Source organism: Hylobates moloch, unplaced genomic scaffold (assembly GCF_009828535.3).
Source record: "Hylobates moloch isolate HMO894 unplaced genomic scaffold, HMol_V3 SCAFFOLD_7, whole genome shotgun sequence".
In the NCBI taxonomy this organism is placed as follows: domain Eukaryota; kingdom Metazoa; phylum Chordata; class Mammalia; order Primates; family Hylobatidae; genus Hylobates; species Hylobates moloch.
The window spans coordinates 37,142,028-37,169,329 of NW_026652282.1; the positions used below are offsets into that span (position 1 = coordinate 37,142,028).

At 38.6% G+C, this 27,302-nt stretch overlaps 3 protein-coding genes across 6 annotated transcripts in view; 1 reads left to right on the forward strand and 2 right to left on the reverse strand.

Annotated features, from left to right (window-relative positions):
• CASK (calcium/calmodulin dependent serine protein kinase) overlaps positions 1–27,302 on the reverse strand; it is a 419,626-nt gene that overhangs the window by 145,853 nt on the left and 246,471 nt on the right. The window contains exons 7-8 of the mRNA XM_058441306.1: positions 8,323–8,425; positions 2,184–2,359 (exon numbers count right to left, since the gene is read on the reverse strand). Coding sequence (XP_058297289.1) covers positions 2,184–2,359; positions 8,323–8,425 — 279 coding nt within the window. The remainder of the gene's footprint in view (positions 1–2,183; positions 2,360–8,322; positions 8,426–27,302) is intronic.
• LOC116475043 (14-3-3 protein zeta/delta-like) lies at positions 12,638–13,447 on the reverse strand. The gene is given in 1 exon segment (XM_032756757.2): positions 12,638–13,447. A coding segment is annotated over 1 exon segment (738 nt). The 5' UTR covers positions 13,438–13,447; the 3' UTR covers positions 12,638–12,699.
• GPR34 (G protein-coupled receptor 34) overlaps positions 25,546–27,302 on the forward strand; it is a 9,074-nt gene continuing 7,317 nt past the window's right edge. For 2 of the 4 annotated variants that reach the window (XM_032756753.2, XM_032756751.2), the window contains exons 1-2: positions 25,546–25,952; positions 26,613–26,705. The gene's annotated coding sequence lies outside the window, so the exon portion shown is untranslated. The remainder of the gene's footprint in view (positions 25,953–26,612; positions 26,706–27,302) is intronic. The other 2 variants (XM_032756754.2, XM_032756755.2) reach the window with 2 other exon arrangements.

The following is a 27,302-nucleotide window of genomic DNA, read 5'->3' on the forward strand; positions in this document are numbered from 1 at the left end:
AAAAAAAGAAAAAAAATAATGTAATAATATGTTGAATACAGATAAAACAAGATTGTCTGTGTTATTGAAGCTGGGAGCTCATTATACTATTCTCTCTACTATTTTGGTTTGAAATTTTTGATAATAAAAGATAGAAAAATAAATGCTGACAGAATCATATCACAGTATACTAAAAGAAAAAGGCCGAGATTCATCATAAATGGTAGAGATGGGTCTATACTTCAAAATAAAGAGGGGAAAACCTAGGCCTTTTCTAAGGAAAGTCCTGAAGATAAAGGAGAGGTGAGGTTAGCCAAGTAAAAAAGTAAATAAATTATTAACCTCAAAGCTTCAAACCCCAGGTACAAAAAAAATTATGATGTAGCTGCCACCATCCATCTGACTTACTATAATACTAGGAAGAGGGAATTTTTAAGTGACTTAATTTTTGCACGTGTGTGAATAGTCTAAGTCTTTTTACCAAGAAACAAAAATAACTATTCAATGTTTAAAAATAGACGAAATAAAATACCAGAGTCTGTTGGAATGAAGCAGATTGCCTTGGAAACTAGGAAGTTAACAACTGAACAAACACAAAGGAAGAATTCTATTATTAGCAAATGCCTATAACTCAAAAACGTAGGTGGGGGATTATTATTATATGGTCCCTACCTCACAAGCTGCTGTGAGGGTTAAATGAATTAAACTGTTCTAAGCACTTTACTTATGTAAAGTATGCTATGCTATGTGCTATGCCTGAGTTAGCTATCATTATTGCTAGTATTATTATTATGCTGATGTATCACTAATCATGTTTCTTTTAAAACGTTAGTATCTGTGATTTCACTTGGCTAAGTTCAACCAGAATTTGGCTGTGCATTCCTGAGAGCAACTTACAACTTCCCTGGATTGAAGAGGGATGACTACTTACAAGCAGTTTCCTGAGACATTTAGTAACCTGATAAGTATTGATTTTATTCCCCAGTGGCCAACTGACTCTGGGAGGAGCAGAAAATGCTACACTTAAAACATCTTTCTCTGTTAACAGAGTTTTGGTATATATCCTAAACTAAAACAAAAGACAAACTTATATGCACTCATAAACTGATGGTGAGTGAGGTAAATAAACCAACAAAAGCATATACCATTCTCATCTCCATAAACTTCAGTTATGGCTTAAAAGGATAAGACTGTAACTCTGGAACCACTTTACTTTTCTTCTTTTTAAATTTTATTTTTCCAAGTCCCATATAAAATTCTAACATTACTGAGGAATTGAAGAGAAACCTTTAGGGGCCTCACAGTTTTAGAGTCCAGTGTTACATACACATGTTTTTGGTTTTATGTTGTCAGTCATGGCTGAAAATGAAACAGTGATGAGGTTGAATAGAAAGTATGAGTTTCAGTAATAATGAGAGGAAAAAGAATTTCCCCAACTTAAACAGCCTTAATCTGATATCCAGACACACACTGCCCCATGCTTCCCATGCCCAGCCTCCTAGTCACTGTCAGTTGTACCCTGTGGGACAGGGCAAAGGAGTCTAAAAGCTGGGGTAGTGAAATCAACCTTAAGCTTACTTATTTCCAAGAAGTCTTTAGGTGTTTGTGATATAGCTATTCATAATGTCAGTAATGAATTTTCAATTTTTTACTAGTTAAAGTAATGATTTACTAATCACAAGTCTGTGATAGTACATGAGGCTGCCAACACCTAATAGCCAAAGAAGAATAGGAATGTTTAAGCCACACGAAATGCCTCTATATTGTATCATGAAATGCAGTTGTCATCCTGGCATTTCAGTTTATCCTGGAATGTAAATGGCAAGTGTTTTCAGCTGTGCTGGCCTAAATTTAAAATTAAGATAAAGAATGACTAAAATTATACCTGGATGAAATTCCATTTTAACGTTACAAATTAAGTCGAAGGCTCTAAAAATGAAGCCCCTTTCTCATATTACACAAAGAAGGTCATAAATGTTTTCTTCACCAGGGTGATAGCTCAGCTGACAATGACTCAGAAATTTACTTGAGGCCTATGTTGCCTACCAAGGCCACTGGATCAATGATGTAAGCAAAGACCTTTTCTCTGATGGGGTAACTACCTGGTAGTCAATTAGTGGGCAAAGACAGACAGTAACTTCAAAAAAACATTTTTCAGGATAAATTAATCTCAATGGAAAAAGAAAATGTTCATGATGCATTACCTTATATTTTCCTTTAATAATGCCTTCAAACAATCTTTCCTTGGTTCCGTAAAAAGGCAAACAACCACTGAGCAGGATAAAAAGGATCACACCGCATCCCCAGACGTCTACAGGCTTTCCGTAAGGCTCTCTTTTGACCACTTCTGGTGCCATAAAATGAGGTGTTCCAACACGTCCTACATTTAAAACAACATTAAGAAAAAATGTTTACATAAAATGGGATTTTCACTTGAAAACTAAAAATAATAGAACAATAACAATCCAAATAAAAAGTTTACCAATACATATACTCTCACCACTTCTCCCCCTCGCCATAAAATCAAGTTCACACAGGTGAAAAAAATTACTTATCTAATTGCTTCCTGAAAATATTGAGCCCAGAATAGGTATTCTGTCTTGTACGTTGGCACTCCCTATTGAATTCTGCATGCTACATAGTAGGTATTTATGTGGTTCTTACCTCATGAAGAAGTTTAAATTTTCTAATTTTCACATGGTTGAAAGTCACCAGATATATAGAGAAGAGGCAGGTGAAAGAGTCAACAGGCAGAGCCTGTAGCTGTCCAGGAAAGAGTTGGGAGGCCTGCCCTGGGCAGAGGCAGGGGAAAGGAGAGGAGGTGGCAGGAAGGCATGAGCAAAAAATCGGTGGAAAAAAGATGACTTGATTGCCAAATGGAAATTCCCCAATGAAACCAAATGCTGAGAACTGTTCTTTGAAATATGAATTTGACTCTGAAATCCTGTTCAGTTGATTTATGGGTTAATTACAGCAATTGACAATAGCTAGTAATATTTTGTTATGGTAGGAGTTTTTAGCTTCCTCCTAACATTAACATATGAAGAGAATGAGAGCAAATATATGGCATAAACAAAAGCAAAATTATGAAGCTCCTCCCATTCAATCCTCTTTGACTTTCATCTTCTTTAAAGAGTTTTCTTTTGTTTCTCTATCAAAAATTAGCTTTCTGTAAGGAATCTGATATCAGCTGTTTGCACATTCATAACTATCTTTAACTCAGTATCCCAAAAGAAGTCTTCTATTGTGGAATGAAAGGCTTGTACCCTGTAGGAAGATCACTGTGGGATGGGGGCACTGCCCACTAGACTTGGCAGCTCTTCTAGATATATGCAAGCCCAGCCACCTCCCTTCCTCCGTCTCTCTCTTTCATCATACTGAGTTCAAGATAATTTTTAGTTTGAAGATTGTGCAATACTTTATCTAGAACTCAGAACTGTGGTTTTAAAAGAACTTAGAGATCTTCTGGTTCAGCTAGAGAGAATATATCAAGTTCTGTTCATGATTATCAAACTCAGTTGGGATGCAGAAAGATAAAAGAGCTCTTAGCTTGTGTATCAGGATGTAACTTTGCTGCAGATCATATGGTTTCCCTTCCTCCCCCCATAATAGAAAAGATTAAGTTCAGGGTTCCAGTAGTGAAAATATTTTCATTTAAAATGTACAATAGATCAGTGAAAACTATTGGCTAGAAGGACCTGGCTAGAGAAATACTTTTATTTCTGTATTGCCCCATTTTGCTTCCTCAAGTAACATGAAGAAGCTGAAGGGATGGGAACTAAGCCTTCCATACTTCATTAACAGCCTGGACAGGGAGAGGCCACTGGAGAATTAGCCTTGTTCTGATGGACAGGAGCTAGCAGGAGTAGGGGAAACCAGTATCATTCAACTGGTATCAGGGTACCAGTTAGGTACCTACTGACAGTTTGGATGATGCTTTGAAACTCAACTTGACTTCTACCACTTCCTGGGCCAAGTCACTCAAAATGGGGGCCTTAACCTGGGAATAATCAGAGCGACCATGGCCAGTCCCAGCCATCCTGAGAAGGTTCTCTCCATTTAGCTAGACGAAGACTACCCAATTCTGGAGAATTAGTGTTCAATCTTCGGGAAGATGCCTGTTGTTTGGTTCAATAATTTGCTCATAGGTGATAGGGGAAAAACCATGGTAGAAAGAATGTAGAGGAATGCTCTTTTATTTCATGTAAATCAGTAGAAGGTAAAAAGGACTGGAGTTAATCTTTAATATACACCAACTTCCTAAAAATCCTTGTTTTTGCTGATACTTCTTCTTGACTTTTAGGACTTAGACCACAAAATTTTAAGAAAAGGAAACAAATTAGCAAACTAAATTAAATGGCTGTTTGAGGTATTTTGGACAAATATTTAAATATTATATATTTTGATAATACAATAAAACCTTCCTACCAGAATCTCAGGGGGAGAATTGTTCTGAATAGCTACATTTTTAAATACATTGTGATTTGAATCTTTATGCGCACAATCCTTTTTACTTTACTAATTTTTTTGCAGAGTCTCACTATTTTCCCCAGGCTAGTCTCAAACTCCTGGGCTCAAGTGATCCTTCTGCCTTGGCCTCTCAAGTAGCTGGGATTACAGGTGTGAGTCACAGTGCCCACCTTAGTTAAATAATTTTGTATGGCTTTCTACAATTTCCTGACTTCTTTTACACAGAATGCTGCTCATAATTTAATCTTTTCTTGATGACTCAGAGTCGTCATTGTAGATACTGATTAAAGACCTAGGCTATAGAACAGAAAGCACCCTCAGGAACTTCAGAGGTATGCAAGAGTTGATTTCTTTCATATTAAAAGGCTGTTGTGCTTTCCAAGTTTTGGAGTCTGCTCAGTATATACCATATATATTTTTGTCAGGCTTTTATTTCTTTTCTCTCACTATGGTTTAGTTCTGCGTTCTCCTAATTTGTTGCTTTTATAATATGCTATTAACTAGAACCTGACTAGCAACCAGATTATTTCATTTTATAGCAATTTCCTAAGTGCTTGCTAGGTCCTAGATACCCTCAGCCATGGTCCCCCTTACGCTTACAAATCACAGTCTTTGATTTAAGTCCCTGCATCCAATGCTACATGGAGGTATGTAGCCCAGATAGTTATGGGAATATAGAAGAGAAGGAATAGGGCTATCCAACTCGGGATGGTGAAGGTAAGCCTGCTTTAAAGAGGAGACAATTGTTAGCTCAGCCTTCCAGAACAGTAGGAGTTAACCAGATAGATAAAATGACAAAAGGCACTCCAACTAGAAGGAATAGCATGTGCAAGGTATGAAGGAACACGAATCTATACAACTTTTTAAAACGTGGGAGCAAGTCAGCCTTAGAGAGTGTCTTTAGATGCTCAGTTGTGAGGAGCATGAGTGGATTTTTAAGGGTAGGAATAATTTTGCTGCTATTATAGTTATTTTCTAGGTTTCTAGTTGTATTCTGGATAAGTAAGTTTCCTAAATAGCTGAGTTTCAGGTAGGGGGTGTGTAAATATGTTTAAATGATTTTTACTATATGCAACATATAAAGAAATGAATTCCTTTCTATTTGGAGGACTAGGGACTGGGATTTCAAACTGACAGGAAAATGGCTTTCTGCTTTAAAGTTGATAAATAATTAAATGATTGATGGAATTTCTTTCTTTTGTTTTTTTTGAGATAGGGTCTTGCTCTGTTGCTCAGGCTGGAGGGCAGTGGTGCGATCTCAGCTCACTGCAGCCTCTGCCTCCCGGGTTCAAGCGATCCTCCCGTGTAGCTGGGACTACAGGCTCTTGTCACCATGCCTGGCTAATTTTTGCATCTTTTTGGAGAAATGGGGTTTCGCCATGTTGCCCAGGCTAGTCTTGAACTCCTGGGCTCAATCTGCCCGCCTCATCCTCCCAAAGTGCTGGAATTAGAGGTGTGAGCCACCGTGCCCAACCTTAATTAGCAAAATTTCAAAAGTACCTTAAACAGCAGAAAAGCTTTTTCTAAGATAAATAATTTATCTCTTATTCATATTCTATTTTTTAAAACGTAACATTCAAAGTTATTTCAAGAATACAAAAAAAGGTGTGCTAAGAAATGACAATATTTTGACCATCAGGAAGTATTTTAATTCTAGAAGCATGGAGAAAAATAAATTTTGAATACTGACATACTGGCGGCGGGCTGAGGGGGGGAGTTCAAAATTAGCTTTAAAAATAAACAATTTAGGTGAAAGGTTCATGGACTTTAGAAAAAGATTAATATGGAGAAAATGTCCAGGTAAACATAATGCACCTATTTTTCCCCCTCAATCAAGATGTACAATAAAATACGAAGCCCATGACGTTCTAAATACTAACAGCATATAGATCCAGAGCAACAGAAACAAAGTCATTATATATGGCCAGTATATAACATACAAAATAAATTCATTTCATTTCATCCCATTAACCTTGGTAATATAATCATCAGAAATTATTTGTTATAATTACATAGTCTTAACATAGAAATGATCTGTATAAGTACCAGAATTGAGAGAGTTAGCTTAACAGTGACATTTGTTTAAAAAATAATTTAGGATTTTCACTTGATTACAAGATCAACATGAAACATCAGTGCTATGTAGTTGTCCAAAAAGCTAATGCAATTTGGGGAACCCAAGGGAAATTTAAGGCCCAGAACACAAAAAAGTGATAGCCCAATGCTACTGTGCACTGGATCGGCTGTACTGTACTACCTGTAGTTAGAGTGTTCAGTTCAGACCCTGTACTTTGCAGATACTGAAGAGATTTTGAACTAGTTTATATGAAGAATTGCCAAATCACCCTAGGGAAGTTAACTTGGATAAGACCTAGAGGGACATGGTAGTTGTCTACAAACAGATGAACGGTTATCATACGGAAGGATGAAAATTGTTCAGAGTGGTTTCAAAAGTCAGGATTAGGATGACTGGGTAGAAGTTACAGAAAGATGCAAAGATGAGCTTTTTAATACTTAAGGAGTTGTCCAAAAATGAAATGAACTGTCCTGGGATGTAGTGACTACTTTGATCTCTGAGGTTTAATACCAGAACTCAATCTTTTTTTGGGAATATTATCGAAGAATTCAATCATTAGTTACAAGACTGGAGAAGTTAAGGCCCTTTGGAGTCCTGAGATTCTATGATTAAACTGTGCTTTACTACCTGACCCTTTGGTCAGTCTTCCAATCACTAACAGAAAGTTTTAAATTAGGGGAAAAAATGAGCATTCTTTGAAACTATACTCAGCTTGCAGTTTTGCATATTATTGGAAATGATTAACTGGAAAAGAATGTGAAACTAAAAGAAAATTTGAATGTAATTTAATTTTAGAGGGCAATGTGGTGAAAAAATTATTTAAAGAATACAACTATGGGCTGGGTGCAGTGGCTTACACCTGTAATCCCAGGACTTTGGGAGGCTGAGGCAGGAGGACTGCTTAGGCCCAGGAGTTTGAGACCAGCCTGGGCAATGTAGTGAGACCTTGCCTCTACTAAAAATAAAAAAAGTTTGCCAGGTATGGTGGCACACGCCTATGATCCTAGCTACTCGGGAGGTTGAGGTGGGAGGATCACTTGAGCCTGGAAGGTCAAGGGTGCAGTGCAGTGTGCCATGATCGTGCCACTGTGCTCTCCAGCCTGGGTGACAGAGCAAGACATTGTCTGAAAAAAAAAAAAATTACAACTGTGACCTATGGCTCATTTTTCTGAAGATGGTCTATGTTGTTACTGCTTGATGTTCTAGCTATAAGGAATTGAGTTATATGAAATGTGCTGTGCAAGATTATATAATTTGTAACTTTTTTCTTTTTCTTCTGGCATGGGAATTTAAAAATTATGTTTTGCTTTGGCTAATAATAAAATCAGCCTGCATTCACATCTGCTTATTCTTTGCTAATATACAGACTGATGGCTTGAACAGGATTCTTTGACAAATGGAAAAAGGAAAACAGTATGAAATTAAAAATTAGCCATCAGTGTAAACCAGCAAGTGGCTAATCTACACATTTTAGATTTGACTTCATTTGGCCAGTTCAACTTTAAAAGGCACTATGCCTCAAACTTATTTTCTTTGAACACTGTTTTAATCTCTTACAGTCTCTTAAGTACTGGAGGTACAAAGAGAAAAAAGAGTCTATTCTTAAGGGACTAAAATTCTAGTTATGACTACAGAGTTATTAAATTAAAAACTATCTGATGATGCTTTTTGGGGGTTGGGGTGAGGTGGAATAAGGTATGAAACACTGAGGTTGGGCTAATATGTAGCTTGAAAGTTTTATACCAGTCGCAAGTGGCCAGGTTTTGAAGAAAAAAATTTTTTTAAAGCAGTCTTACCTCCAGCTACAAGTCCAGACTCCCCTAATTGAATAGCTACCCCAAAGCCTCCAAGTTTAACAGGGGCCGAGTTTTCTTTTGAGGCAAGGAGAACACAGTGGGGCTGAAAAGAAAAACAAACAAAAAGCAAACCCGAAGATAAGGATTAATTGAAGATGAACAATTCAGTTTACATAAAATTAGATAACATGATAATAGAGAAACACATTAAAAACTTCTAAATTATTTTGGACGCTTGAATTATTTGTCATATTCTCACGCCTGGCGGATTTCTGCAAATACATACCTGTTCCATCCAATGTTCTTTAGGTATTATTTGCTTGTAAGGTTAGAGTACAGTGCTAAGAATTACTAAGGAAGCATGGATGTTCAAGAAACACAGATACATTTTTTTTTGCCTTACTATGCAATATTGTCTACCTTTGAGTGACAGTCTAGATTTCTTTAAGAAAAAATATATTTTACACTTCTTTCAAAATGTTTCTTGAAACCTCTGATTTTACCTACAGAGCCATCGTATCCTGGTTGTTAGGGGATAGTCATGGCCCTTTCTTTCTCCACCCTGCCCAGTCCTCTTTTCTTTGCTTTATTCATTCCACCCTTAAGCCAAGGAGTACTACATGGATGGGTCAGATTTAATGATTTTAATTAAGCCTTGTTCCCAGGGACTTCAGTGCTCTTCCTGGGCATGTCTTCTCTGGATCTGCTTTTCCTCTCTTTGGGGGTGGGAGGTGAAAAAGGAGAAGGGGAAAGAAAACCACTTGCCGGATTCCTAGTCCAGGGCAAAGACATCCTCTCCCCAAGGGGTATCGTGCTTGACCAGGGCTTATTTATATCATATGCTTTGTGATAACAATGAGGGTTTCCTTTGTAGGATGTTGTCCTCTGCATCTATTTCTTACTGGGACCTAGTTGGGGCTGGTGTCAGGAAAGAATTTCATAATGGGGAGCTCTGGTCTCTGCTCAAACACTGTCCTCCCCAGTATGACTAAAACTACATCTGACCGGCTCTCAAAACAGGGGCTAGTAAAAAAGGCAAGTCTCTTTAGTCATGGAAGACAAAAGGTTTTTAAAAATTCTCTCCTATATTTTCTCGTTCATAAAAGGACACAGTTTTTGTTCAGTTTTAGCCAACATAATACGTATAAAAAAACGTGTGCAATCATACTGAGCTGGTACACCTGTGTTTGATGATGACACACAGGTGGGAGGAATCCTTACTCTGCCCAATGGGAGCATCAGGATTCTACTTTGGAAGTTATTCTTTCTGTCCAAAGAAGTTTAAAGACTTTTACAATAGTCTAGCACAAACAGAGATGAGCCAGGAAATGTGAGTGTGTATGTGAGAGCCAGAGAAAGAAGGAAGGCAAGTGTAGAAATGAACAGTGAGCAAACCACAGCATGACACAAAGTAGCAAGAAGAGTCTACATGGGAGAGCAGGCAAACCTCTACCGAAATCAACTGATAGACTGCCGTTAGTTAGAACTTTCTGCTGGTTCAAAGAGAGAACAATGACAACAGACTAAGATGGCAATACCCCTAGCATGATTCTAGTATGGGACAGCAAGTGAGCAAGCCTAGAAAAGAATGAACATGATACAGAAGAAAAAAATGCAAACTAGACTCCAACAGGGTCTTCTGGCCGTGCCTGTGTAACTGTTATAACCTTAGGAAGGAGTAGAAGCTGAAATCAGAACTCCAAAGTTCTGTATACCCTTAATAGTATGTTGATGATGTTTATGCTTAAGTTAATGTTACAAGGGAATCTATATAATTCTCCTCTGTGTAGATTCAGTCATTCTCAAATCCTTAAGACAAGTTATAAAATGTGAACTTAATTAAGTTAAATTAATTTATGTTTAAAAAGAGATGGGGGTCTTGATATGTTGCCCAGGCTGGTCTTGAACTCCTGGTCTCAAGTGATCCTCTCACCTTGGCCTCCCAAGGTGCCCAGATTACAGGCATGAGCCACTGTGCCTGGCCTAAAGAGTTGAATTTAAGAAAGCAAATAGAGCCATAAATGCAAATTAACAGAATGTAAAGCCAGGTAGTATTACTTGTTAGGAAGTAAAATTAAGCTGGTAAGGAGGTGTTATGGGGATGGGGACTAGGGAACTGCTATTGTAGTTGGGGTCAGAGAAGGCCTCTCTAATGGGTAATATCTGAACAGAGAACAGAACGAAGTGAAAAAGCAAGCCACATGGAAGCAAGTTCCAGGTGAGAAGAACAGCCAATACAAAGGCCCACAGGAATAAGGAGGGTCGTTTGGAGAAGAAGAAGGAAGCCAGTGTGTCTGGAAAGGCATGAGAGCAAGGGGCAGAGTGGTGGGAAATGTGATCTGAGGGATGATCAAAGGTGTAGGGCCTTGAAACTGGGGTGAGAACTCTGGGTTTTTTTTTTTTTTGCCTCCCGTCATCAATATTTATTGAGCATTTACAGTGTACTAGGCACAGCAGAACATACAGAAAACATTGTCCTTGCTCTTGAGGAGCTTACATTCTAAAAGAAAAAAGCACCTCTTTTAAAATGGCATTTTTGTTTGGTGTTTTCAGCAAAGTACTGAGGAAATATTTTGTAAAGTGAGCTTTGGTTATAACTTAGCCCCATCATTATTTAGAGAATAGAGGAGGAAGAAAGAGGAAGGATTTTAAAGGCAGACAATGACAAACCATTCAGGATAGGTAGGGTTTTAAAGGGAGATAAACACAATCTCATCAACTAAGAGATTTGCTGCAGTAAATAGGATGAGGGAAATAGTCTGTGGGATGCAAGCAAAGGAAGCAGGGTGCCTTAGACACTGAGTGGAGCCAGAAAGATCATGCGGCCTTTTTCCAAGTACATGGCCACCAAGTAGGAATGGCTGGTGACAAGACAGAAGGCTAAAAAAGGAAGGTAATCTTGTGCACCTGAAAAATAGAATAAAGGATCAAAATTGAAGGCAGGCTATAAGAGTATCAAGAAATTCTTAAAAACCAAAAAGTGATTTGGAAGCACAAAACTTATAGTTAATGCTACCCAATGTCATGACGGGCCAAGAACATTGTGGCTTCCTAAGTTAGAAAATGCCATATGCCAAAATTTTAAATGGAACATATTACATTTTTTTCTAATCAATCTCCCCCTCTCCCAGAAAAAATGGGAACTCATTTTTTTCAGGGTGGGGAGGAAGAGAGGGGATCATGGGACATGGAAACAGTAGTTATATTAGTAGTATTTTTGTTGTTACGATAAATTTTGTGTTTAAACTTGGTAAAAGCCCATTAGCTGCCAAGAGGGAATAAGGAATAAATTTCAAAAAATGTACAATTTCCTTTAGAGAAGTTTCAGAACCAAAAGACTAATTTACATGAAAAGCTGTAGAGAAAGTAGTTGAAAAGTCCATTCATAAAACTTTTATTCCACTTACATGAATTTAATACACGTGTTCTTAACAATTATGCTTGGATTGTTCATGAAAATTTCATAAGACATTAAACAAAGCTTGCCATCATCTCAAGTTATTTCCCTGTTAACTATTTTTACAGCACATGCATGCTAGCTAAGTATCAAAAAAAAAATCACAAAAGCAAAAAACCTAAAAAAAAAAAAGTTAAATACATGGGTTTTTGTTTTACTGCTGTGCTTGATATACATGAAGTAATGAATACCAAGCAATTCATTTTTCCTGCATCTTTACTTTTACATTTGTTCTTAGGTTGCCTGAAACATTTAGATACAAATAAAATGAGTGTAGCAAAAATAATGAAAGCTAACAGCAGGTAACTTTACAAATAATGGAATGTGAACCGTTTCTGCCCTTATCCAGAGTAAAATGGGTCACAACTTTGTCTAAAGGAACACATCTGCAGTTGTAGTCAAAGGTGTGCACATTGAGATTGAGTATTCCACAGATATACATGGTTTAATATGTGGTATCCATGGGGTATGTTTCTACCACAGCCTTGTAAGTGCTCCAAACCTTAAAGTACCCACAATTACTACACCTGTGACTGGAACCAATGATCCCTTTTATTCCCCACCAGGACAAACCAATATGTAGGCAGTTTTCTTTGCTGAGACATGGAAGCAGTTTTACACTGGCCCTTGTGAAGCCACAATGTACCAAAAGTACTATGCCAAACATTTATAACTCGTATAACAATTCCACATCCCCATATTGGCCACCTCAAGATGAAAACAAATAACTCCCTAAATGTTAACTGGCTCTACTCCCCTAATATTAAACATAAAAACCACATGGAAATATAGAAATTCAAATAGAAGTAACATAAACCTGTCATAAATCGTAAACAAAAAACTATTTGTGGGACAGCATGGATAACAAATGGTCTACTGTGTAAATTTTAGAATGAGGCACACAAAAGTTGGAAGGCCGGTTAATTTTTCCCTCCTTCTCCTGCTTCAGCTTCGTCTCCTTGGGTATCTGATGTCCACAATGTCAAGTTGTCTCTCAGTAATTGCATTATTAGCGTGCTGTCTTTGTATGACTCTTCGCTTAATGTATCAAGTTTAGCAACGGCTTCATCAAAAGCTGTCTTTGCAAGAGAGCAGGCTTTCTCTGGGGAGTTCAGAATCTCATAATAGAACACAGAGAAGTTAAGGGCCAGACCCAGTCTGATAGGATGTGTTGGTTGCATTTCCTTTTTGCTGATTTCAAAAGCTTCTTGGTATGCTTATTGTGACTGATCCACAATCCCTTTCTTGTCATCACCAGCGGCAACCTCAGCCAAGTAATGGCAGTGAACTCCTTTCATTTTCAAATAGAAGACTTTGCTCTCTGCTTGTGAAGCATTGGGGATCAAGAACTTTTCCAAAAGAGACAGTACATCATTGCAGATATCTCTTAGCTCCGTCTCAGTTTTCTCTCTGTATTCTCGAGCCATCTGCTGTTTTTTCTCAGCACCTTCCGTCTTTTGTTCAATACTTGAGACGACCCTCCAAGATGACCTATGGGCTCCTACAACATTTTTATAAGCAACTGAGAGAAGATTCCTCTCCTCATTGGATAATTCAGCTCCTTGCTCAGTTACAGACTTCATGCAGGCTGCCATGTCATCATATCGCTCAGCCTGCTCGGCCAGTTTGGCCTTCTGAACCAGCTCATTTTTATCCATGACTGGATGTTCCCGCAGTGGGCTCCCCTCGCGCCGGCACGCGGCCTCGCCCGAGTCTACCTGGGCTCTGGCCTGCTCTCCGAACTCTGGGTTTTATGTTGAGTGAGATGGGAAATCACCGTAAGGTTTTGAACAGGGGAGTACTATCATCAGTTTTAGGTTTTCAAAGGATCACTCTGGCTGCTGTGTGAGGAGATTGTGAAGAAATAGGGAAAAAGGAGACCAATTAAGAGGCTACTGCAGTTGCCCAGGCAAGAGAAGATGGTGACTTGGACTAGACTAGAGTGACAGAAGCAGAGATGATGAGAAGTAGTCAAATTCAGTTTATGTTCTAAAGGTAAAGCTGACAGGAATTGCTACTGGATATGAGCGTTAGAGAAAGACACAAGTCAATTATAATAATTAGGTTTCTGGTCTGAGCAACTGAGTGAAAATGAAGATGCCATTTACTGAAACGGGGAACACTGAGGGAGGAGTTTGTAAGGTGGATCAAGAATTTGGTTTCAGGCTGGGTGCGGTGGCTCACACCTGTAATCCTAGCATTTTGGGGAGCCAAGGCGGGAAGATTGCTTGAGCCCAGGAGTTTCAGACCAGCCTGGGCAACATGGCAAAACCCCATCTCTATTTTATAGAAAAATGAAAAAAAAAAAAAAAAAAAGAATTTGGTTTCATACATATTGAGTGTGAGATTTTATAAGATGACATTAAGGGGAAGCTGGGATTAGAGGTGTAAATTTAGGAATCAATGGTACACAGATGATATTTACAGCCAAGGTAATGAATGAAATTGCTTAGGAAGTCATAGAGAAGAGTCAGAGGATTGAGTCCTGGTGCACGCCAATATCTGAAGTCAGAAGATGAAAAAATCTAGCAAAGAAAACAAGGTCTAGACAGTGAAGCAGGAGGAAAATCAGTTTGGTATTCTGAAGTCAAGTGAAGAAACTTTTTCAAGTAGGAATGATTAGTAGTGATCAATGTTACAAAGGTCATTTAAAATGAGAACTGAGAACTGACCATTAGATTTGGCAATTTGGAAGTTACTGGTGACCTTGATAAGAGTGGTTTTGGTGGCACGATGGAGGCAAAAATCCCCATTGGACCAGGTTCAGGAGAGAATGGGAGGAGATGATTTAGTGACAGTAAATACAGATATCTTTCACAGTCTTACTGTAGTAAAAATGGAGAAATGGGATGTAGAAGAAAGTGTGAAGCTGAGGATGCCCCTTTTTAACATTTACAAGTGGAGAAAACAGATTAATAAACTTCCATGTATCTATCGCCCAGCTTTGGCAATTACTGACATTCTTTCAGCTCCTCCCCTGGCCCGCTGGGATGTATGGGCAACTTGCCCGTCTCCAAGCAAAAATAAAACAAAAACAAACAAATGAAAAACCCAAAAACAAGGACATTCTTTCATTTTTGCTTCATCTATCCCCAACTGTTTACTTTTTTTCCCCAGAAGTATTTTAACATAAATGTAATTTAACCTGTTAATAGTTCAGTATTTCTAACACAGGACTTAAAAATAACCATAATATCATTATTAAGTCCAACAAAATGAGCAATACTTCTTTAGTATCATCTAATACTCAGTCCACATTCAGTTTTCCTTGATTGTCTCAAAAATGTCTTTTCTCTACCAACAACTTGAAGGAGTAGAACAGACTAAAAAAAGAAGAGAGGTCTTATTATGGTTGGTTGGTTCTAGACAGGATCCAAGGTCTGTACATTGCATTTGATGACTATGTCTTGTGAGTGTCTCTTACTCTGTAACAGATCCCCTTCCTTATGCTTTTTTTTTTTTTTCCCCAATGTTCATGCCATTGATTTGTTAAGATACTAGGTAATTTTTCCTGTGAAATCCCCCACAATCTGTACTTGGCTAATGGTACCCACATGGTATTATTTAATGTTCTTTACTCTCCTGTATTTCCTGTAAATTTGCAGTTAGATCTAGAATCTTGATTAGATTCAGATTCAATTTTAGTTTTATGCACTAACACTTCATAGGTGATATATCTGTTGTATTGCATCAGGAAGAACATAGCACCTGGCTATCCTACTTTTAGTGACAGGATTGAGCAGTGGGTTCAGGTGTTGTCTGCCTGACCCATCATTATAAGATTCACCATCAACTTTTCACTCAATGATGTTAGCGGATGTTGATGCCTAGACCCATAATTAGAGGTTCCAAAATGGAGGTTTTCTTCAACATTTTGTTATGAAAACTATCAAACGTATAGAAAATTGAAAGAATTATATTGTAAAGAGCCACCTAGATTCTACAATTAAATATTGTTACATTTGCTTTATCAACTATCTATCTCATTATCCTTCTATCCATCTTACTTTTTACTACATCTTAGAACACATATCACTGAAATTTAATATTTGTTTAAAATTATGCCTCTACTTAAAAAAAAAATAGCCAGGTTTGGTGGCGTGCACCTGTGGTCCCAGTAACTTGGGAGGCTGAGGTAGGAGGATCACTGGAGCCTGGGAGCTTAAGATTGCAGTGAACCGCAGTTGTGCCACTGCACCCCTGCCTGGGTGACAGCAAAACCCTGTCTCTTAAAACTTCTATAAAAAGTAAAAAAAAATAAAGTTATGTTTAAGGTAAAAAATGTATATACTGTGAAATGCACAAAAGCGTACCATTAGAGTTTTGATGAACTGCATACATTTGTGTAACCCAAATCCCTAAAAAAATTCATTATCCCACAAACCTCCCTCCCTCATCCCCTTCCCATTCAGTCTCTGCTACCATCTCCCCCAGTGCAAACCACTACTCTGATATTTTTTCACCATAGGTTTGTTTTGCCTATATTAGAACTTGATAGACACAAAACCGTAAGTATGTATTCTTTTATGTAAGGCTTCTGTCATTCAGCATGTTCTGAGATTCATCCATTTTGTTGTGATCAGTAGTTCATTTCTTTTTACTACTGCGTAAGTATTCCATTGTATGAATATATCAGTTTGTCCATTCTCCTGTTGACAGACATTTGGGCTATTTCTAGTTTTTGGGTATTATGAATAAAGCTGTTATAATTTATTTCCAGAATACCAAGTTAGTTTCTAGGCCACCTCCAAAGGTGACTGATGAGGTTTTTTTTTTAAATTATTATGAACTTACAGATTTTTATGTATTTAATGTGTTTTAATCAATTGCTGCCTTTACAAATTTTTGTGCTCAAATTATCCCATTTTGGGCCAGTGGGAGCCCCTTTAAGTCAGTTCTTTTGTATTTTTGTAAGACTCCAGAAGTCTGATAACTTCCTTGCTTTCAGTCACAAGATGATGTTCCAGGCTTGTCATGTCCATTTCTTGCCCCAGATCTGGAATCAGTCATTTCTCTAAGTAGCCCTGTTTCTTTTTAGTGCAAAAAAGGATTTAAATCCATGATGTGGGCCAGGTGCGGTGGCTCATGCCTGTAATCCCAGCACTTTGGGAGGCCAAGGTGGGTGGATAGCTTGAGGTCAGGAGTTCAAGACCAGCCCGGCCAACATTGTCCCTACTAAAAATACAAAAATTAGCTGGGCCTGGTGGCACATGCCTGTAATTCCAGCTACTCGAGAGGCTGAGGCAGTGGCTTCACTTGAACTCAGTGAGCTGAGACTGCACCACTGCACTCCAGCCTGGGTGACAGAGTAAGACCTTGTCTCAAAAAAAAAAAAGTTGGCTGGGCACAGTGACTCATGCCTGTGATCCCAGCACTTTGGGAGGCCGAGGTGGGCAGATCACGAGGTCAAGAGATTGAGACCATCCTGGCCAAAATGGTGAAGCCCTATCTCTACTAAAAATACAAAAGTTAGCTGGGCGTGGTGGCATGCGCCTATAGTCCCAGCTATTCAGGAGGCTGAGGCAGGAGAATCGCTTGAACCCAGGAGGCAGAGGTTGCAGTGAGCCAAGATCGCGGCATTGCACTCCAGCCTGGCAACAAAGCGAGATTCTGTCTCAAAAATAATAATAATAAAAATAAAATAAAATATATAAATAAATCCACGATGTGGGTACTAGGCATATTATTTTTACTGGGTTATTATTACTTTGGCTTTTCAGTAGACAGTGCTGAAAAAAGAATGCATTTTTTAGGAGAAAAATAAACCACGCTGGGCACGGTGGCTCATGTCTGTAAACTCAGCAATTTGGAAGGCCGAGGTGGGGGGATCACCTGAGGTTGTGAGTTTGAGACCAGCCTGACCAACACGGAGAAACCCCGTCTCTACTAAAAATACAAAATTAGCTGGGTGTGGTGGTGCAAGCCTGTAATCCCAGCTACTCAGGAGGCTGAGGCAGGAGAATCGCTTGAACCTGGGAGGCGGAGGTTGCAGTGAGCCGAGATCATGCCATTGTACTCCAGCCTGGGCAACAAGAGCAAAACTCTGTCTCAAAAGAAAAAAAATAAACCGCAAGTTCAAGCTAATACTTCTTTCTATTCAATTATAGTGTTTTTACTTTAATTTTTTGATTTGGCAAGTATAGTTCACTTTTGAACATGGGTTTGAACTGTGTGGGTCCACTTATACATGGATTGTTTTCAACAAAATACATTGAAATTTTATTTTGGAGATTCATAACAATTTGAAAAAACTTGTGGACCAACCATGTTACCTAGAACTATTTTAAAAATTAAGAAAAAGGTGAAGGATGACTTCTGGAATAAAAAATTAAGAAAAAGCTATATCATAAATGCATAAAACATATTTAGATACTATTTTATTATTTAGTACTATAAAAATGTACACAAATCTATTATAAAGAGTTAAAATTTATCAAAACTTACACCTACACAGACTGTAAATGGTGCCATTCACAGTCAAGAGAAATGTGAACAAATGCAAAGATGCAATATTAAATCATAACCATAAAATTAACTGTAGTACATATTATACTACTGTAATAATTTCACAGCTCCCTCCTGTTGCTGTGGCAGTGAGCTCAAGTCTTGCGAGTATTCACCTAATATGTTGTGTGATGCTACTTATCTCTGCTTGAGCAGTTCATCTCTCCAATAAATTGCATATCACAGTAAAAGTAATCTCACAGTTCTCATATTATTTTCACTGTGTTTAGTGCAATACCCTAAACCATAGGATCCATACAAAGTGCCATTGGTGATGCTAGAAGTGCTCCTAAGAAACAGAGGAAAGTCATGACATTACAAGAAAAAGGTAGGCTGAGGTGGGTGGATCACCTGAGGTCAGGAGTTCGAGACCAGCCTGGCCAACATGGTGAAACCCCATCTTTACTAAAAATACAAAAATTAGCCGGGCATGGTGGCAGGCGCCTGTAAATCCCAGCTACTCTGTAGGCTGAGGTGGGAGAACTGCTTGAACCTGGGAGGCAGAGGTTGTAGTGAGCTGAGACTGCGCCACTGCACTCCAGCCTGGGTGATAAGAGCGAGACTCCATCTTAACAAAAAAAAAAAAAAAAAAGAAAAAGCTGAATTGCTTGATATGTATTGTAGATTGAGGTCTGCAACTGCAATTGGCTGCCTGCCATCTCAAGATAAATGAATCCAACATAAGGACCATTGTAAAAGAAAAAAAAAAAGGAAAGGAAATTCATGAAACTACTCCTGCAGCTAACACCAGTAGGTGCTAAAATCTTGCACTTTTTGTGAAATACCTTTTTAAGTAGTATTGAAAATGCAGCTTTTATGTGGGTGCAGGATTGATATAAAAAAGGTATACCTATAGATTCTAACATAATTTGAGAAAAAGCGAAATGGCAACTTAAAGCAAAAAGAAGGTGAAGGGGTCAGGTGTGGTGGCTCATGCCTATAATCCTAGTATTCTGGGAGGCTGTGGTGGGCAGATTACTTGAGTGGAGGACTTTGAGATCAGCATGGGCAGCATGGCGAAAACTTATCTCTACTAAAAATACAAAAATTAGCCCAGCATGGTAGCGCGTGCCTGTAGTTCCAGCTACTCAGGAGGCTGAGGTGGGAAAATTGCTTAAACCCAGGAGGCTGACACTGCACTCCAGCCTGGGTGACAGAACGAGACTGTCTCAGGAAAAAAAAAAAAAAAGTGAAGGATCTAAAAGCTGGAGAATGCAATGGTGGCAGAAAACAGTTTGATATATATATATATATTTTTTAAGAGACAGGGTCTCACTCTGTCACCCAGGCTGGAGTGCAGTTGGTGCAATCATAGCTTACTGTAGCCTTGAACTCCTGGGCTCAAGCGATCCTCCTGCCTCAGTCTCCAGAGAAGCTGGCACTACAAGTGTGTGCCACCATGCCTGGCTAATTAAAACCATTTTTTGGGGTGTTAGAGTGTCTCATTATGTTGCCCAGGGTCATCTCAAACTCCTGGCCTCAAGTGAGGCAGATAGGCTGACTCTACTGTTTTGTGCAAATGCAGTTGGAATTTTATCAGGACTATGCTTATTAGAGTTAGCGTATCCCTTCCTGCCCTAAATCTTGGTGCTTGCTTCTGTTCCTTATTAATAGATGTCCTCTGTGGTATTTTCTTTCCAGAATAGGGCACTTTTCATCCATATTAATAGCCTGTTCAGGCAGATATTGCTCCTCTTCAATACTTTTCTGAATGGCATCTGAGAACTCATCTGCTGCCTCTTTGCTGACAAAAACTGATCCTCCTGTTATGTTGACATTATTTAATTTTAATTTATTTTCAGAGGTGGGGGTCTCGCCCTGTTGCCCAGGCTGGAGCACAGTGGCTATTCACAGGCACAATCCCACTACTGATCAGCACGGGAGTTTTGACCTGCTCCGCTGACAACCTGGGCCAGTTCACATCCCTCCTTAAGCAAGTCGGTGGTACCCCCCTCCCAGGAGATCATATTGATGCCAAACCTCATGTGGACACCTGATTGGCATAATGCACCACATCCCAGAACTCCTGGGCTCAAGCGAACCTCCTGCCTCAGATTCCTGAGTAGCCGGGACTACAGGCATGTGCCACTGCATCCTGCTATTTTGATATTTTTAAAGCCAAATCTCTTTCTATAATTATCAAACCGGCTGGGAGTGGTGGCTCATGCCTATGATCCCAGTGCTTTGGAAGGTCGAGGTGGGAGGATCACTTGAGGCTCCCTTGATGCATATAACACAAAATATGTGTTAATCAACTATGTTATTGGTAAGGCTTCCAGGAGTAGTTAAGTTTTGGGGGAGTCAAAAGTTATGCATGGATTTTCAACTGTGCGGGGATTAGTACCCCAACCCCCATGTTGTTCAAGGGTCAACTGTAATCTTGGTACCTAATGATACTAAGATAATTACTCATTTGCTTTGTGCTTCAGAATGTGTGTGTGTGTGTGAAAGTTTTAAAATAATAGTAATACCTACATTATCAATAACAACACCACTGAATGCTGTTTAAGATTTTGTGGTTCTTTTTGTCCTTAAGATATATCCCACTAGGTATGCCCAGTCAAAATAGCATTTTACTACTGAGTAAAGTAAGAATCCATGAGTCTATGCTGATGTAAATAAATAAATACATGAATGGGGAAGGAGGAAAAGCTTTAAGTAGAAAATCAATTAAATGTAGAAGAAATGCTGGAATCTGGCAGTTTTCATTATCGTAACTGATTCAGGTAAGAATCATCAAGGATACTAACTTGTGAGTGAAAGTTTGAAGAGTGGTAAGATATTTGTGTGATCTCTAAATATCTCCCTACAGGATACTTATTAATTACAAACGGGAAACTAGTAATTTTACAGGGGAGAAACCCAGCAGAAACTAGCAAAGTTAACACTGCTTCTAATGGCACTGATTGATAGCATGTGCTTCCTGATATGATGCATTGAGAACTTGGCAACACTGCTGTGGTATTCCTGCCAAAGTACATAACCAGATCTAATCATGAAGGAACACTGGGCAAACCCAAAGAGGGACATTCTAGAAAGTAACTGGCCTATATTCTTCAAATACAGTTCCAGGTTAAAGTGATTAAAGGAGACTAAAAAGATAGATCTTGTTTTTAATATATATATTTTTTTGAGACAGGGTCTCACTTTGTCACCCAGGCTGGAGTGCAGCGGCAAGATCTCTGCTCACTGCAACCTCCACCTCCCAAGTTCAAGCGATTCTCGTGCCTCAGCCTCCCAAGTAGCTGGGATTACAGGAGCATGCCACCACGCCTGACTAATGTTTTGCATTTTTGGTAGAGACAGTGTTTTGGCATGTTGGCCAGGCTGGTCTCGAACTCCTGGCCTCAAGTGATCCACCCGCTTCATCCTCCCAAAGTGCTGGGATTACAGGTGTGAGCCACTGTGCCCGGTTTGTTTTTATTTTTGTTATAAAGGATATTACTAGGACAACTGATGAAATTGAAAAAGGTCTGTAGAATACATAATGATATTAGGTCAACATAAATTAACTGATTTTGATAACTGTACTGCAGCTATGTAAAAGAATTCCCTATATTTAGGAAATATATAAATGGATAAGAGTGAGAGACTGAGAAGGATTAAACAAATGAAGAAAAAATGTTAACATAGAGAATCTGAGTAAAAGGTATCTAGAATCCTCGTACTTGTTCTCATAAGTTTTCTATAAGTCTAAAATTACGTAAAAAAACAAAAACCCCTACCCTATTTTAAACTTACTAAAAATAATTCTCCTTGTGGTTATGCTTTCACTTTGCAATAGAGTGAGGTTCATTTGTTTCAACTAGATTTTGCCTTAATTTGGTGTTTTAATTGTATAAAACATGTACATAGGTTCTAAAGTACAAACTGTAAAACAGATACTATTCAGAGAGGTCTAGCTTTTGCACTCTTCCCCCACTCCCAATCTTTTCTTCCCCATTAGTAACTATTTTTATCAGTTTTCAGTTTATCCTTCAGTTTTTTAAAAATAAGAAAATATGTACAAATACTCAAAATTTCCACATAACAATATATTCTATAGGTAATTCCATAGCAGTACCTAGAGCTTTTTTGTGGAGGTTTTTAAATTTTTTATTTTATTTATTTTGAGACAGAGTCTCACTGTCACCCAGGCTGGAGTGCAGTGGCACAATCATGGCTCACTGCAGCCTCCACCTGCTGGGGCTTAAGCCACCCTCTTGCCTCCGCTTCCTGAGTAGCTGGGACTACAGGTACGTGCCACCACACCCGGCTAATTTTTGTAGTTTTTTGTAAAGACAGGGTTTCGCCATGTTGCCCAGGCTACTCTGGAACTCCTGAGCTCAACGGATCTGCCCACCTCAGCTGGCCAAAGTGCTGGGATTACAAGCATGAAGAACTGCACCCAGCTTTTGTTTGTTAGAGAGAGACATTTGTATATACTAGCAGAGGTGGACACTGGAAGACAATAAAATTCTCTTCTGAGTGCTTCTATTTTCTCAGTGAAATAAAAAATGATCACCAGGTGGGAGTGAGGAAGGAGGGGGGTTCCTGGCAGTCTGAAAAGAGTACAGGTGTGAAAAAGTATTTTCAAGGAATAGGAGAATGAACTGATTAAGCAGTGGTCCTCAAACCTTAGCATCAGAATCACACAGGTTGCTGAGCCCCATCCCCAGAATTTCTGGCTCACAGGTCTGGGATGAGGTCAGGAACATGCATTTTTTTTCTTTTTCTTTTTTTTTTTTTGAGACGGAGTCTCGCTCTGTCACCCAGGCTGGAGTGCAATGGTGCAATCTCGGCTCACGGCAACCTCTGCCTCCCGGGTTCAAGCGATCCTCCTGCCTCAGCCTCCTGAGTAGTTGGGATTACAGGTGCGCGCCACCACACCCAGCTAATTTTTGTATTTTTAGTAGAGGCGGGGTTTTACCATGTTGGTCAGGCTGGTCTCGAACTCTTGACCCTCAGGTGATCTGCCTGCCTCGGCCTCCCAAAATGCTGGGATTACAGGCGTGAGCCACCACACCTGGCCTTTTCTTTCTTTCTTTTTTTTTTTAGGGACAAGGTTTTGCTATGTTGCCCAGGCTAGACTCAAACTCTCAGGCTCAAGTGCTCCTCCTATCTCAGCTTCCCAAGGAGCTGGAACTACAGGCGTACGCCACCATGCCCAGCTAAGAACATACATTTCTAACGAGCTTCTGAGTGATGTTGACGCAACTTGTTTGGGACCCGTTTTGAGAACCACTGGACTAAGGAAATGTACTAGGACTGTTGGCAGCCCAGGGGCCCACTTGAGGTTTGTAGTCATGAATTTGAAGTGTGACCAATCAGCATCATTGAGTGTTTGTATCCAGCAGTCCTCATTTTAGATGGCAAGGTTCAGGCCTGGAGTGGGTGGTGAGCTGAATTTAACCAGGGTTGGGATTTAAAGAGAACAGTGATATCAGTAATAGATGGCACCAAACAAGCGTATACATTTGTTCTTTTCTACTTCTATCTTAATATAAATACCTTACAATCCCAACAAGAGAAAGAGGAAGCGTGAAGGGAAAAGGACATATCGAAAATGAGCTAAGAACACAGAGACAAACCAGAATGTTCAGAATGAACAGGAAAAAGCTTATATAAAGAAAGAACCAGAAAAAGATTATACTCAAATCTGGTGGTAGCTGTGCTGACTCATATTGAGGAGAAAATGTGGTCACAATATGAGGAAACTGAAGATTAAAACAATTAGTGTTTTGAAAAGGGTTGGCTTAGGTGTAGGAAAATAATATAGAAAAAAATAAATTCATACTAGATTATATGAAATAGAATGCACATAGTTAAATGCCTATTTAGTCACTAAAAAATTCCTGCTAGGATCTTGAAGAGATACATGCATACTCATGTTCACTGCAGTATTATTCACATTAGTCAAGAGGTGGAAGCAACCCAAAAATCCATCAACAGAAGAATGCATAGGGAAAATGTGGTGCATATATAGTGGAATATAATGCAGTTTGATAAAAGAAGGAAATCCTGTAACATGCTGCAACGCAGATGAACCTCGAGGATATGACACTAAGTGAAATAAACCTGTCACAAAAGGACAAATACTGTGTGATTCCACTCATATGAAGTGTCCAAAGTAGTCAAAATCAATGAAACACAAAGAATCATGATTGTCAAGGGCAGGGTGAGAGGAGAGAAATAGTTTAGTGGTGAAGAGTTTTAGTTTTGCAAGATGAAAAACTTCTAGAAACTGTTGCACAACAACGTGCATACACTTAACACTATTGAATTGTATACTTAAAAATGGTTAAGATGGCGCTGGGCGCAATGGCTCACACCTGTAATCCCAGCACTTTGGGAGGATGAGGTGGGTGGACCACCTGAGGTCAGGAGTTTGAGACTAGCCTGGCCAACATGGCGAAACCCCGTCTTTATTAAAAATACAAAATTAGCCGGGCATAGCGGTACATGTCTGTAATCCCAGCTACTCGGGAGGCCGAGGCAGGAGAATCACTTGAACCCGGGAGGTGGAGGTTGCAGTGAGCCGAGATTGTGCCATTGTACTCCAGCCTGGGCGACAAGAGCGAAACTCCGTCTAAAAAAAAAAAAAAAAAAGTTAAGATGGTAAATTTAATGTTACATATTGTACCACAATAAAAGAAAATCCTGCCAGACCAATACAGCAACCACCTTCCTTCTCAGAGGTTCTAAGGGGAAGTAAGAGCTACAAAACATTTTTATTCTAGCAATTTAAAAATATCCTGTCCCATATATCATATTTATAACAAACAAAAAGCTCTGGAGAATATAATGTTCAGAAGAGTGTACCCAGAAATAATTAGAATGTTAGATACAGCCCAATGAGTCAAATATTTAGTGCAAACAAGCTGCAGGATAACAATTATGGGGAGAATAAAAACTAACTCTTCTTCATTTCAAACGACAACAAAAAAAGGGAAATAACACTAAACTGCAGGGCCAGCAGTTACATAGATGGACAGATAGTGGTTAAATTTTGGACTAGGATCAAAACCAAGACTGCAGAATCCCATCATTATTTTGCTTAAAATACAGGTGATGTTTTAATTTGCTCGGGAGAGTTTATCATGGTGATCAAAAGGGGGGAACACCATCAGAAATCTCATCTAGTCCTAATAATACAAGATTGTTTTAGCAAAGGTCTTAAAGGAATACATGAAAATATGCTAAAATAATGTACAGATGAAAACTTAAGAAACAGAAATTCAGTGCTTGTGCTTTGAAAGTCCATATAGCGTATTATGTATCATTTCTTACATAAAATAGAAAATACATATTTCTGCTTAGAATTTATAAAACTTTTAAATTTTGAGTGGGGGAGGAAAACGTTCCACAATTGTCAAGTTGGAAGGTATTCATAAAGAAGACATAAATAATTTCCTAAAGTTCAGTGTTGGTTGAGCTTAAAGTTATTCCATGGTAGTAGGGCTTTTTAATATTTTCAAAAGGAATCTGAGAGTTGTCATACCGAAAAAAGAAAAAAAAAAGAGGGGGAAAAAAAAAAACCCTACCACAACATGTGAACATAAAAAAGAAGAGAACCCCAACCAATTGCACCACGACCGGATGGAAGAGCCCAGCTGACACAACCAAGACACGTCTCAGTGTCTAGGGAAGCTTGGGGTTCTGCTCCTTTTACTTCAGGTGAACCTGAACTGTGAGTATTTCTTGATTTCAGCTACATAAATGAACCTTTATTTCAGCTAAAATTTGATTATCTGAACACTCAAAGTGAAACGTGATTCATGGTGATAAGGCTACTCTAATGTCAGCAGTTCTTCGCTTTTAGAACTACTGAGTAAATTGCTTGAATGACATCTCTGCCTTGATTTCAAATGAGACTGTCTTTTTAGTTACTTTAAGTACTTTAAGACATTCAAGGTATTTAAGCTCCTACTGTCAATATAGTCACATTGTTGATACTGCATTTGGATACTGCCATCAAGATTTTGCAGATCTACTTGCATGAATTAAAAGTTATTTTCATATGCAATACATTTTATTTCTAATGTATTATAAATTATAACTTATTGACTTTATTAAGTTATGCTGTCTCCCTATTTTCAATTACTGTCTTTTCTTTATTATATTATACTGCTTTATAGTATTACCAGACCATATAACATTTAAGTTTGGTGTTTCAGAAGTAAATAAAGTGAATATTAGATAACAGAGAAAGCAAAATATGCTTTAGTTCAAATAATAATTTTTTAAAATGTGCTTTTATGGACACAGTTAAATTTGTAACAAAACCTAACACACTACTAATAGTATTATTTCCAAAGTAATATGTTTTCAATTTTCATTTTGTATACAGCAGTTAATACAATTTTGAAGCATGCCCTGAATAGATTCAGTTATTATCAAGTCAAACTAAAAACGGTGAAAGGTTGCGACTATTACCAAATAGGTATGTATTTCAACATAGCAATGTGATATTTTCACAAACATACCCAAACTGCATTTTAAAAGCTTCTGCTCATCTGGAGTCACAGTGGAATCTGTTGGGTCCTGCCCTCTGGGTCCAGTACTCCTACATGAGCCAGTTGAAAAAAAAACTGCAGGAGTAGGTGGTGGTGCGGGGGTACAATGCACTAATACTAGGTTTTTGAACTTGTGAATAGGATTTGCCAAGTAACAACATTTAAAAAACACTATCTACTATTCCAAAACTATTGTGACCACTTCAATATAGCACATGGGTCACAAGCAATGTCCACTGGGAAATTAATCCCCTATGTAAACACAGTGGTTTGTTTCTTGTCTTCACAAGCAATTCTTAACATATCAAACAGGTAGTTTTAAAAATATCAATAAATAGCCTTATATAGTGAATGACATTGTAATGTACTAACCAACTTCAAAGGAGAAAAAAAAACAGTCACCAAGTTTAAAACAGAATCTAATTGTGATTTTCAATTAAAAAAAATTTTTTTTGAGACAGACTCTCGCTCTGTTGCCCAGGCTAGAGTGCAGTGGCATGAACACAGCTCACTGCAGCCTCTGT